A 13,181-nucleotide genomic window follows, 5' to 3' on the forward strand; every position below is an offset into this window, starting at 1 on the left:
AGGTGACAGCAAATATTTCAAATAAAAATGCTTTTCTACCGACAGTCTCACATGACGACATTGCTTTTTTTTTTTCAAGAACAGCTCCTTCATTACAAATACAAGAAATCAATTACCAGTCGTTTCTTTTAGTTCCTGTGTGTGTGTGTGTGTGTGTAAGTGTGTGTACCTTTGGGCTATGTCACACAACGGAATGTAAACATAAATTAATGAAAATTCTGACTTCTTTCTGAGGGATATATTACCCACTGAAAGAAAACAAACACAAAAATAAGGAAGATATAAGGCTCTTTTACACCATCGCTCACGTGACTTGTAAGTTTACCTGTCTATTACCAAACCCATGGGGAAGGGTTATTGGATTCAGGGGCAGGGAAAATGAATCAAAGTTATGGTAGTGCAAGACCAAGGCGTAGAAGATGAGGGACAAAAAATAACTTTTATTTGTGTGTGCATTACCTAACAACCAATCAATTTTCTATTACCTAAAGGAACACTATCCATAAGGAACGGTTCTACTAAGACACATACAGTATTAGAACGTAATCACTTCAACTTTTATGGTTCCTTTGGGAGTCTGGTTAATTAAACAGGTACCTTACCATTCACTATTCCGAGCAACTGTATTATTGTATCATCGGCCGGTGGATTTCATCCACAGGGAATATTTAATTATACAAGGGGTTTTGTGCTGTACTATAATTTTAATGTGTCCCACTATTAGACATATTACACACGTTTTTATCACTCGTATGCTCGCCGTAACTCAGATTTTTGTTTTTCCCATCACGACTGGCTAGGAAAGAAGACATGACATTCCACGGACCTTGGTGGAATAAAAATATTGACTGACCTAGAAATGCAGGTTATGCAACGTGTCTATTCTATATTCTCTGGGCTTATGAGGCGCACTCCGCATTTTCATGGTGTCTTTTAGGACGGGTAATTAAAAAGACTAATTTCTTTATCCGTCTGCGATATTTCCACTCCTTCCATTGTTTACTACATTAAACTCTCTCTCTCTCTCTCTCTCTCTCTCTCTCTCTCTCTCTCTCTCTCTCTCTCTTTCTCTCTCCGCTCAACCTTTTCTTTTATCACGTACTATATTCAACTCTGTGTGCGTGCGTGTATGACATGTATGATGCTTGTGTTTTATACAAATAAGAATCATGTGGCTTAGGACCTTTATCATTCCGAAAAATTCCTGCGTCTTTTGTTTTGAGCTTAAAGGACACTATAATGAATTTAATAGGAAACATGCAGCTACTCGTTCATTTCAAATCTTTAATTTTTTTTTTTTTATTCTAGTGTGCTGGAAAATGCAAGTATTTTCATTACGCTTTACTTATGATCCATTTTTTCTTATGTTCATTCTGCTTTCACAACATTAATCTTGACATTCAAGAATATGAACCTCTCGACTCAACGACTTCTGACGGGCGATTTTTTTTCTACAAAACCTGCTACATCAGTCTGTGTTGATACACCATACCTCATGCATCCGCACTAGCATGCGCGCACGCACACAATTATACACATAACTACATATTTATATATACATATGTATATATATATATATAATAATGTAAATATATAATACTAAAAATATCATAAATATGCACGTGATTTGTTTATTAACTGAAGCCACGGGAAAAACTTGAAAAGAAACGATAGAGTGCCCCGAAGATGCGTTAATTACACGAAAGTACTTGGCCCTCTGTCGTTTCTTTTTAAGCTTTTCCGTGGCTTCAGCTGATACATATATATTGTACATACATACATACATACATATATATATATATATATATATATATATATATATATATATATATATATATATACATACATATAAATGTGTGTGTGCGTATCATACTGAGATATACAGTATATATATATATATATATATATATATATATATATATATATATATATATATATATATATATATATATATATATATATATATATATTATTTCTGACTCACACCGGGACCGAACCCCAGCCTTCCAAATGGGAGTCCAAGGCATTAGCACTTCGTCCGCACAAGTCATAAAAGAAGTTGGAACCTAAGCCATCCGTTCCCAAGGTTTTTCCCGGGCAGACGCCTAGCGCCTAACATACCAGCGAATTTTACCCAACTTCCCTACCAAGCTCATTCGACTTACCCTCTCACTGTTCACTGCTGGGTGGGGAAGTTGGGTAAAATTCGCTGGTATGTTAGGCGCTTGGCACCTTCCAAAGAAAAACCTCATATACGGAGTACTTACCTTCCATCTTTTTTTCGTGACTTGTGCGAACAAACTGCTAACACCCTGGACTCCCATTTGGAAGACTTGGGCTCGGTCCCAATGTGAGTCAGAAATTTATTTTTGTGAAACACTTTCCCATGTTTTCCTTCCATATTTTTATAAAAAAATATATATGTATATAACACATTATGGAACTAATTAACACATGAGCACGTGTTTCAGAGAAATAAATTTCTGACTAACACCAGGGCGCTTCTAACTGACCCACACAGTAGCACCCCGGCCTTTCATTTGAGAGACCGGGGTTCGATCCCGATGTGGGTCAGACATGTATATAATTTATATACACACACATATATATATACTTATATAAATACTTCAGTAAATGTAATGTATGCACAAAAACATTCAGAATTACTCATACAAAGAAAAACTGAAGACATGCAATCGAGTGTGTGAGGTTACACAGCCAGAAGAGTGACTGATTTGAAATAAACCTGGGTTTGAGACCAGGTTATGTTATGCTCCTACAGTTGCGTAGATGTAAAGGTGCAAGAAAAAAAAGTGAGTTATGAATGGGGTTTGGAATAGTTGATGTTTGCAGATAATACAGTATTGATTGGGGTTAGAAAATAGAAATTTCAAACGAGCCTGAAAGTTCTCAGAGGAGAAATTTACAGAGTAAATGTAAGTAGGAATACGCTTATAAGAATATAAATGGGACCAGAAAGATGGAGCAATGAAAATTAAAGTGGGTGGTGGAAGAATAAGTGAGACTGAAACATCTAGGCATTTAAGAGTAAACATGACAGCGAATGATAAGGTGAGAGAGCTGAAGCCAAGAGGATGGTTGGTAAATGAAAGATAGGAGAGAAGCCTGGAGTGTCAATGGAAGGTAGGAATTTACAAGTAAAATGGTTAACGTAGGTATGGTAAGATGGTCTGGTCATGTGAAAAGATTGGAGGTTCAAAGTCTGGTGAATAGATTGCATAATTCCTAAGCGTGATGAGGAAGGAGCTGAAAGGGACATGGGAAATTTAGTGCGTGTTATGATTTGCCGTGCTTCTAATGTTACGGAAGTTTTCGGCTCGATCCATGGTCCCGCATTTATTGTATGAATGTAGCATTAATCGTTGTGTAGATTTTCTTCCACTATATATATATATATACATACATACATGTATCTATCCATCTTTCTATACAAATACAAATGTATGTATGTATGTATATGTATATGTATGTATATAAAATTATTTCTGGTATCAGTGAGTCCAACAAGACGGTAAATCACATTTTTATAGTCATACATATAAACACATATATATACATATATATATATATATATATATATATATATATATATATATATGTATATATGTATATATATATATATATATATATATATATATATATATATATATATATACATACATATACTCGTATATATATAAATTACTTCTGGTATCAGTGAGTCAATAAGACGGGTAAATTATTCTCTTTATAGTTATTTATATATATATATATATATATATATATATATATATATATATATATATATATAAATATATATAAATATATATATATATATATATATATATATATATATATATATATATATATATATATATATATATATATATACATATACACACAAATACATTTAACTACAAAAATATAATTTACTCGTCATATTGGACTCCTGATAGCAGAAAGAATTGTAAGACATTTGTCAAAATTAAATATAGTCATCCGTCCTCTTTCAGGGGGTATTTCGATCCATATGGTAACTGGTTATTTATACATGGATTTTAGTTTATTGTTTAATTTAGGAATGCTCAGAACTTGGTTTTGTAACTTAAATAAGTTCCTGCTCATAAAGACAAAAATATTCAAAACACAAAGAAAAATGGAACACATGATTTACGTTTTTTTTTTTTAACATTAAGCCCTTAACCTTAGCGGGAAGTGTATCTGGAGATGGAAGCAATACAAAGGCCACTGACACACTCATACTTTAACTGATCGTGTTAAAGTATGAGTGTGTCAGTCCACACGTTAGAGTATATTTTCATAGCATGATAATACAAAAGACAATTTTCTTTGATGAAAAATAAAGAATATACTTTCCATATAAGTAATTTCCCGTAAAATAAGTAATTCTAGTCCAACGTCGGTTGAGTTTACTTATTACCTCATTCTTCAAGGAACTACTAAGATCTCAAACACAGCAACCGTTTTAATATAATATAAGACGTATACGGCTGCAAAAGTAATTGTGGGATAAGTTTGAACATTACTGACATTTTTAAAGTTCTAATTTATTCTGAGAAGAAATTCCATCTTGTACTGTGATCTACAGGGTTGATAATTCAGAAATGAAAATGATAACACATTAGCTCTAAGACGAAAGAAACTTTGCATGCGTGTTGTCACTGACCTTTTACAATTTTGTCGATTAACTGATCCGGCTGAGTTAGAGAGTATTCTTGATAATCGCCCACCAGCCGAAGGCAAACGCTCAGCAGTATCGTTTTAGCAAATGAGATCATTTTGGATCAGCAGTATTTGGCCGTAAGTAAGGACGAGTCTGAGGAAACTAGAAAGAAAGCAGGAGTAATCGATTTAAGTGGTCAGAAATTTATGGAGAAATCTGGAGGAACGTTGAAAATAATGAAATATAAAACGGGGGAGGGGGGTTTCACAGACTCTGGACCAAACCCACTGAAACCATACAATACCAGCAAAGATAAGAACCGAAAGTGAACAAACATATTTACAAATTAACCTGATTCGTAAGGCCAGATATGAAAGAACGTTTGCTACACATAAGAAAGAAAAAAGTCATATGTAGTGCAACACTGGAATAGGAAAAATAAGATGAACATACGTGGTCAAGTATGACTAAATTACATTCTAAGCAAATAATGAGAAATGTGGATGCAGACAGTATTCTGTACAAATAGCAATGGCATCTCATTACATACGCGTAATTTATGGGGTGGAACAGAAAGCTCTTTCGCCTTCCAACAGTAATTAGGGCAACAATAAAAAAGTAGCAATATCCAGGATTTCAAAGCCATGAAGAAAATGAAAATAACAAGCACTGATACAAGAACACAAGATTACAAAAGTAGAAAACCAGGAATGTGAGTGAATGGCAAAGGGGTATCGGAAAACGCTAACACATGGTCTGCATAAAAAGATAACGATTTTGTAACTGAAAAAGGGAAGTCTAGATAATGCTGCCCACAAAAAGAGTAAATCAATATTTAGGTTGAAGAAAGAAAGTATTGGCGGCGTCGATTGATGTCCTTCACGCTGTATCCTGCAAGGAAAAATCTTGTAACAAGGGCACTTCGCTGTTTACTTATCAATACAGAAAAATGCCATCGACGACGGAACTAGACGGGAAAAAAACTTGCATACTGACCTAATGATTCAAATGGAATCTTAAATCTATTTTAGCTTTAATGGCCTACGTAGAATTCATTCAATGAACTAATCTCATGGAGAACCGGCATCAAGGTCAAAAGGAGAGAGAATGTGAGTATCCCTTTGGCTGTAGCCTACTAAAGGATAAATGGGTTTTATCCATACTCTCTTTCTCTCTCTCTCTCTCAATCATACAAAATCTAGTGCTTAGGATTCTTGGCCTGATAGCGAGAGCATCTGGATTAAATTCTTATACTGACTTAAGCAGTTGAACAAGCGTTCGTTAGTTAGACGACAGCGGATAGAGCATGGTCACAGAATTCTAGTCAAGTAATACAGACCATACAGATATCCGTGCACACATACAACTGCGCGCGCGCGCACACACACACACACACACACACACACACACACACACACACACACACACACACACACACACACACATATATATATATATATATATATATATAATATTATGTATATTATATACGTAACACTCGCGCGCCCCTGCAAGCGAGTGCAGAACAAGACATTTTTGCCTTATACAGTTTATTTGCAGCAAAACTTCACTTTTTTACCATTTTGTATGCCTGCTTAACAGTTGTGAATTTTATGTGAATTTAATAGTCCTGTGTCTAATGGTGGATGCAGATAATTGCTTGCAAACACATTACTTTGTCACTGCCTAATGCCAAATTTCATTCCCCCTAAATTATTCTGAATAATATTATCTTATTTATGAGAAACTGTGACTTCCGCCCTAAGAATTCTATTATACGCAGTAGTAGTAGTAATAACTTGTTTAATCACTTGAGAGAGAGAGAGAGAGAGAGAGAGAGAGAGAGAGAGAGAGAGAGAGAGAGAGAGAGAGAGACTCATATGACGTCAAGCAATACATGTTAATCTGTTTACCAATACTAAATATAATTTTATTACTTTAAATATCATAATATGAGTATTGCACGAAACGAAGGTATCACTGGAATGAGGCAAAGGACGAAATCTTCTTTGTTTTGAATTTATTAATTAGGCCAAGGCCTCCTCAGTAAGATGGCACAATGGGTAGAAAAATACATTACTTGAGTGAAAGTCCGTATTACAACAAATCTCCTGCAATACATTTCATGGCATTCACTTACAACGTCGGATTTATTACATCTTATTTTACATAACGGCATAATTTTCTCGAAAATTATGAAACTAACTTTGTCAAGTTACTTTGTCATTCAAGGTTTGTCAACAGAGCATAAATAAATTTGTTCAAGAATGTAAGTGGTTAACATAATCATTTCACTCCCTCTAAACCTGCAATACTAAAACTTGGTACAGTCATGCTCAAATCTGAGGCGACATGCTTCGTTTTGTATTGTCCAAAATCTCAGACTCAACGTAACTTTGCCAAGTAATGTTAAACTTTTTTTTTTCTATTTCCAATGCCATACATGACGACAAGTTTGCGAATTCACAGCTAGCACTACTTTCCAAATGGTTATATGTATATGATCCCTTTTATGTACTGGTATAGTTCGTAATCTGCATGATTTGAATTTATTTTTTTACTTTGGTTAGCTCAAAGCACGGTGCGACATGGTTAACGTTGCCGTCAATAACAGCGCGCTTAACATACTCCTCGGACTGGTCAACGTAACTACCTCTGCAGCATTACACTGTGACAGTAGACCTAATAAGATCAACAATCAACACAAATTTTTCAAAATAGGAATAAGAATTCCAACAAGTTTTCCTTGAATGTTGAAGTTTTAAGCTGTGTTCAAGCTGACTGTATGTTGCGAAATGATTTACCGGTCTAAAAAATAATCTAAGCCTTCTGAGATGTAATCTGTTACAAAAGAATTTATTTTTAGAGATTACCTGTTCTTTGGAAAATAAAAGATGATGATGATTTCAATGATATGGCGAAGATGGCTATTAATCGTAATATCTGTTAGTAATTAATATCAAAGCCTATGGAACACTTGTTTTTTAACTGGCATAAAATATTATTTTCTTAAAAGTCCCTCTACTCACTTTTGGTGTATAATTTATTCATTCATAAGGTAACTTAAAGTGCAAGAACGTGCAGATAACTTCATATGCTTTCTGGCCAGAAATTGTTAATGTAGAGATGTGAATGCTAAGTGTAAAGCAAAGAAATCTAAAACACCAAGGCACAGGAACAAAATCTTGGCTTTAACAAAAGAATAATTGCATAGGCGAATATTTGCCAGTAAGCCATAATTTTTTGAGTGGTTAAGAAATATAACTTTAGTCACTTTATTTTTATGAAAATCCAAATATTCCTCTAACAAATATAAAATAAATGTTTTCAAGATAATTTCATTGTCTCTACCCATTGTAGACCTGTTTCAGGTGGTCCACGTTGCGCCGCCGCTCTACTGGTTGCATCACACTTGCTCCGCTCACCCACTGACATCGGTGGATGCGTTCTAGCTACAGTAATATTTTCATATTTACATTTTTTCAGCGTTGAGGCGTAAAAACAATCAAGTAGGACTATTTCAAATTTTAAGGTTGCAATGGAAGCAATTAATGGTATGACAAATTTTTTCGTTTTTTTTTCCCCCCTAACATTTGAACTGAGGTTTGATGATGACTTTTTTTGTCAAACACATCGGCGATGAGTGAACGAAAGTTTTGAAAATGTTTCGTAACTGTTTTTCCAAAATTTCGCTACATGTGATAATTTCTTACAATTTTGAAACATACGACAGGTTTCACTCTTATGAAACATATTATGGTCTTATAGGAAATAATCGTTTTTTTCGCATTAAAATAATAGATTAACATGGAGTATGATAGTTGCCAGAATTTTGAACAAAATCCTATGCAATCATGCCATATCACTTAAGAGTCTAGCTGTACAAGGAGACGAAAATCACATCACTAATAATTAAAAACAACCGCACCAGAAACCGAAGTAAGCATTCTATTAACTGCTTAATGATGTAACTTTAGTAGGCATTTGTAAAGGTAACAACAGTTAGGAAGAGAGGGGCCCTAAACTCTTTTAGTGATCTGACCCACCCCTATTTTTTGCAGCAAGAGAAATGTGAATGAAGTATGCGAAATCGCGTTGCTGATAAGGTTTCTATATGCCTTTCAAATGGTTGAAGCTTTATTTTTTTATAATCTTACATTTCTTGCACTTACATCAACCCTTCTACACACTCTTTCTCTCATGCACACACATATATAAAATATATTTTATATATATATATATATATACATACACACACACATTATGTATAAGTGTGTGTGTGTTTCATGAATGTGACTACATGACATGCAGTGCAGGAAGCGGATGTCTGGGTGTTTTCGGATTCAGCACTGCCTGAGCGCAACTGGCACTTGGGTGCAAATGCAGCATCGTCAACCTTGTTGAAGGCACCTTGGGTATATCATGTGTAGTGGAAGTAGAGTCAGCATGGATTGTTCTAGAAGCCTGGGGGTCCGGTCATAGTCGTATTTCTGGGCGTTAAACGGAAGCGTGAATCAGTTCGTGTGTTACGAAAACGCTCAGCGCGAAGAGGCTTGTGAAAGTGTGCTCTCTCCTTTGTGATAAACCAGATTGGAAGGACATGTTGGACACGCTGGGAATTGGAATTCCCATTCACTGGAGAGTGAGTAGAACTTAGAAAAATTACTAACCTTTACAGATCTGATTATCTTAGGAGTGTTCCTTTACCATTGTCTAATATTTATTTGATGAGTTGCTGTGTTGATGAACTGGGTGATCTTTGATTTTTAATAGAGATGGTTCCTTTCTTTTGCAGAATGTTTCAATGGAACCATGGTTAACTGGGGTGGACATACACCTGCACAGACATGCGTGTAACATAGCTATTGTGGGAAATGGTCATCTTAAAGGAACAATGACTTAAGGAGTTGTGTTTATGTGGAGACTTATTGAGGAAGTGAATGAAATGGAGAAGAATCCCATTCATGATTTCGGTGCAAGCTAAGGTGTTTTGTTGGGGAGATATTCATTAATCATTTACATTCCTTTCGTGTTTTTAGCATTTTCTTTTCTTAATTACCCTGTTTTTTAACTTGTTGTTTGTTAGCTTTACAGAATAAACTATTTTTGGTAAGATAAGGTTTAATTTACACACAATAGTTTAGGGTAATTTGAGAGAGAGAAGGGTCGAGAGAGAGGGGGCGAGAATGCCACAGAGAGAGAGAGAGAAGCTGATCCTCGGTCAGCTACCAACGTGAACAATTTTTCCGAAGGTAAGTGCAAACAAGGCTGCATGGGTGTCCTTCTATACAACATATAAAAAAAAATATATATATATATATATATATATATATATATATATATATATATATATATATATATATATATATATATATATATATATATATATAAAGATAAAATCGACAAAGGAAAGAATAACAATGGAGTGCTGCAAGGCCATTCGATTCTAGTCCTTTACTTAGCAGAGTGAAGAATTATAAAAATGAGTTTACAAAGAAAGCTCATATAAATGACAGATAGGGATTACTAAGGAAAAAATATGTACCTGGAATCCAATGCAGTTGAAGAATTAGTGGAACTGCCACAACAGGGTTAAATATTTACGAGGTTTTACAAAGGATTAGGCTCAACCATTCAGAAGCAGGGACAGGACAATTAAAAGATTATACAAGGAAGGTGAATGACCACCAAAAAATGTTATAAAAGTACAACTCAATAATTCTATCTTTTTTTGTGAACAATAACAGTTTTTGCAAGGGGAACATTAAAAAAAATTATATTAAACATACGAATAAATAGAAAATATAAGTAAGGTAACTAATCTGTAATTAAGTCAGTGTAATTCAGTCTGCTAAGTAAAGGACTAGAAGTCGAAAGGCCTTGCAGCACTCCATTGTTTCTCTTTCATTCACGGATTTTGTCTTTATATATTCATCAAGTTCCATATTTTTGTGATGCAGTTATACATATACATACATATATTATAATATATATATATATATATATATATATATATATATATATATATATATATATATATATTTATTTATATTTATATACATATATTGCAATGGGAAGGCATTCTGTGCCTTGCAGTGCCATGTCAAAGCAAGATCTAGCAAAGAAATACCTCGTGGGTCTTTCTGTTCTCTTCCTTTTAATTTGTATTCATTTCTGACCATCAAAGTATGGTGAATATCCTAAAAAATCGTAAATATAAGTAACTTAAGTATCGATTTCTGTCTTTTCAAAAATATACTGAAATGACATGATGTTTAACAAATTTCAACTCTTGACAGATTTCAAATTTTCTGCACTGTATGTTGTTCGCTTTTTCAAATTGCAACTTTTCCTTGCTAGGATTTTGTTACATCTTCTTCGAAGGCACTCATTTAATATTTTTTTGGAATGACTGTCAAGAGAAAAATTTTGCTTCTAGGGGAAAGTGGACACAACTACTTAGGCGGCATGAGTCAGTACTCTTACGCCGAGTATCTGTTTTTAATCAGATGCTGATGTGCACTGCATGGGCAATCGTTCATGGTGAGTCAACACCACCCAGAAATAACAAGCGTAGTCCAATGTCTGGAATTTTCCCCATGAATAAACCTACACTCATAAGACAACCTTCCCTGGCCACTATCTGTGTCATACACCTGTTTATATTTTAAAGCTTTCTGCTCAGACATGCAACTCTTACAATCCATGTTAGGTTTCATTCATTCTGCCAACCACGCACATGCTCTCAGTAATGTCAGGCGCTCAGTTAGCATGTAAAACGATACTGAGAGGCCCAATCAATATCATGTACATTGGCCAGGATGGTGAAGGTTAGCTAGCAAGGTCAACTTTTGGACCTTGATGGTTAAAACGGCAGCAATGTTTACTTTAAATCCGGTTATTAAAGGTATACTTAGGATTTAAAACAAATCTCAGTCAATCCTTACGAAGCTAGTTTTGTATGGTCTCATCCATGGTGTGGGAATATTTGGCTTTTACTCAGTAAGGATATGTGTTCCAGTTTTGTATAAGGTCTGATTATCTGCTTTGGGCAAAACTTACATAACCATAATGCTGGGTCTGCACTGTTCCCATTTTTGATCTTTGAAATCTGAACATAGTCTTCACTGCATACTGGCAGACGTCACTCTATCCCGTCAGGTGCTCTGACTGATATACCTAAGCTCAGATGGGCCATATATATATAAAAAAAAAATAAGACTTCAAAAAAACACCTGCATGAACAATATGCAGACACAAATAAAAGAGGACTTACACATGCTTTGAGTGCTTTTGTACTAACAATCCTATCCTAAATGAAAATGCCATTAATATTTTCATGTTCTTTACCCAACACTTTCTAGTAACTTGCAGTCTAGTAAAATACAGGTAGATTAATACATGAAATATATTTAACTGGCATCCTTTACAAAGGGGAGGTAGAAAAATTACAATATAAGTTCTTCAGCAGGGTTTTCTCCTTGGCTTAAAACTGACACACTGCATCAAGGTGGCGTGACATAAGACCGGGACTAATAAAGTGTAGGGTGGCCGTACGCACCAAGCAAGAAGACTGGGGACACTGAAGGTAAGAGGTAGGATGAATCAGCAACTAAAGGACACACACAGAACTGCGTAATCAGGCTGCAGTCCATCACAAGCTGATGGGTAAGTGTAATTGGAGATTTCTTCATAAAAGAATAGTTAGTAACTCTGTGGATTTATAACTAAATTTCATTATTATCACCTCCATCATACGTCCATAAATAACGAATATGGATCAAGCGCATTTAATGACTCTGCTATAGACGTAAGCATATGAAAATAAAGAATACAACTTTACTTTCGTTTACCTTTATACATTTACTATAGATGCATAAATATGTATTATGTATGTAAGTAAACAATTCACTAAGGCAAAATAAGCAATGAATCGTTAACAAAATGGAAAACGTGTCTCATACTCTAAACAAACCAATAAGTCCTTAAACTTACAACAAACGATAAAAAAATCACCATCCAACATTTTGGAAATCACGAACACTAGTGTAACCACAATACATTATTAATGCTACGAAGTCCATAATTCCTTTGAGAGATCTGGCCTTAAGTTTAAGGAGTTTGAAACAAGGAAATACATAGCAGCGAACACATTTAATGCTATTATGAGGTTTCAGCATGAAAGCGGTTTATCAAATTACCTGAGCAGCTCTCTCCTTCCTCATATAACATGATGCAATAAGGTATTCGCCATTCCTTCACAATAATGGTGACCATTTGAGCTGATTCTCATTAAAATTGATTATAACTTTACCAGTTTTACAATACCACTGAAAAAAGCCCTTTTTGGAACTTGTACTTGAAACTCATTTCTTCATGTTTCTTTACTCAGCAATCATTTATCACCCCAGTTTTCTTAGAGGATCCAGATGTCTATTTGAATGATTAGGTATGGCAAGAAGAATAATCATGAATACACTCGGGTTCAAGTGCACCA

The 13,181-nt window shown here is 34.7% G+C and overlaps 1 protein-coding gene across 2 annotated transcripts in view; it reads right to left on the minus strand.

Moving 5' to 3' along the window:
- LOC136828657 (glutamate receptor ionotropic, delta-2-like) overlaps positions 1-13,181 on the minus strand; it is a 310,264-nt gene that overhangs the window by 22,113 nt on the left and 274,970 nt on the right. For both annotated transcript variants that reach the window (XM_067086706.1, XM_067086707.1), the window contains one exon: positions 4,688-4,846. In XM_067086706.1, coding sequence (XP_066942807.1) covers positions 4,688-4,799 — 112 coding nt within the window. In that variant the 5' untranslated portion in view covers positions 4,800-4,846. The remainder of the gene's footprint in view (positions 1-4,687; positions 4,847-13,181) is intronic.

This window comes from Macrobrachium rosenbergii, chromosome 43, assembly GCF_040412425.1.
Source record: "Macrobrachium rosenbergii isolate ZJJX-2024 chromosome 43, ASM4041242v1, whole genome shotgun sequence".
In the NCBI taxonomy this organism is placed as follows: domain Eukaryota; kingdom Metazoa; phylum Arthropoda; class Malacostraca; order Decapoda; family Palaemonidae; genus Macrobrachium; species Macrobrachium rosenbergii.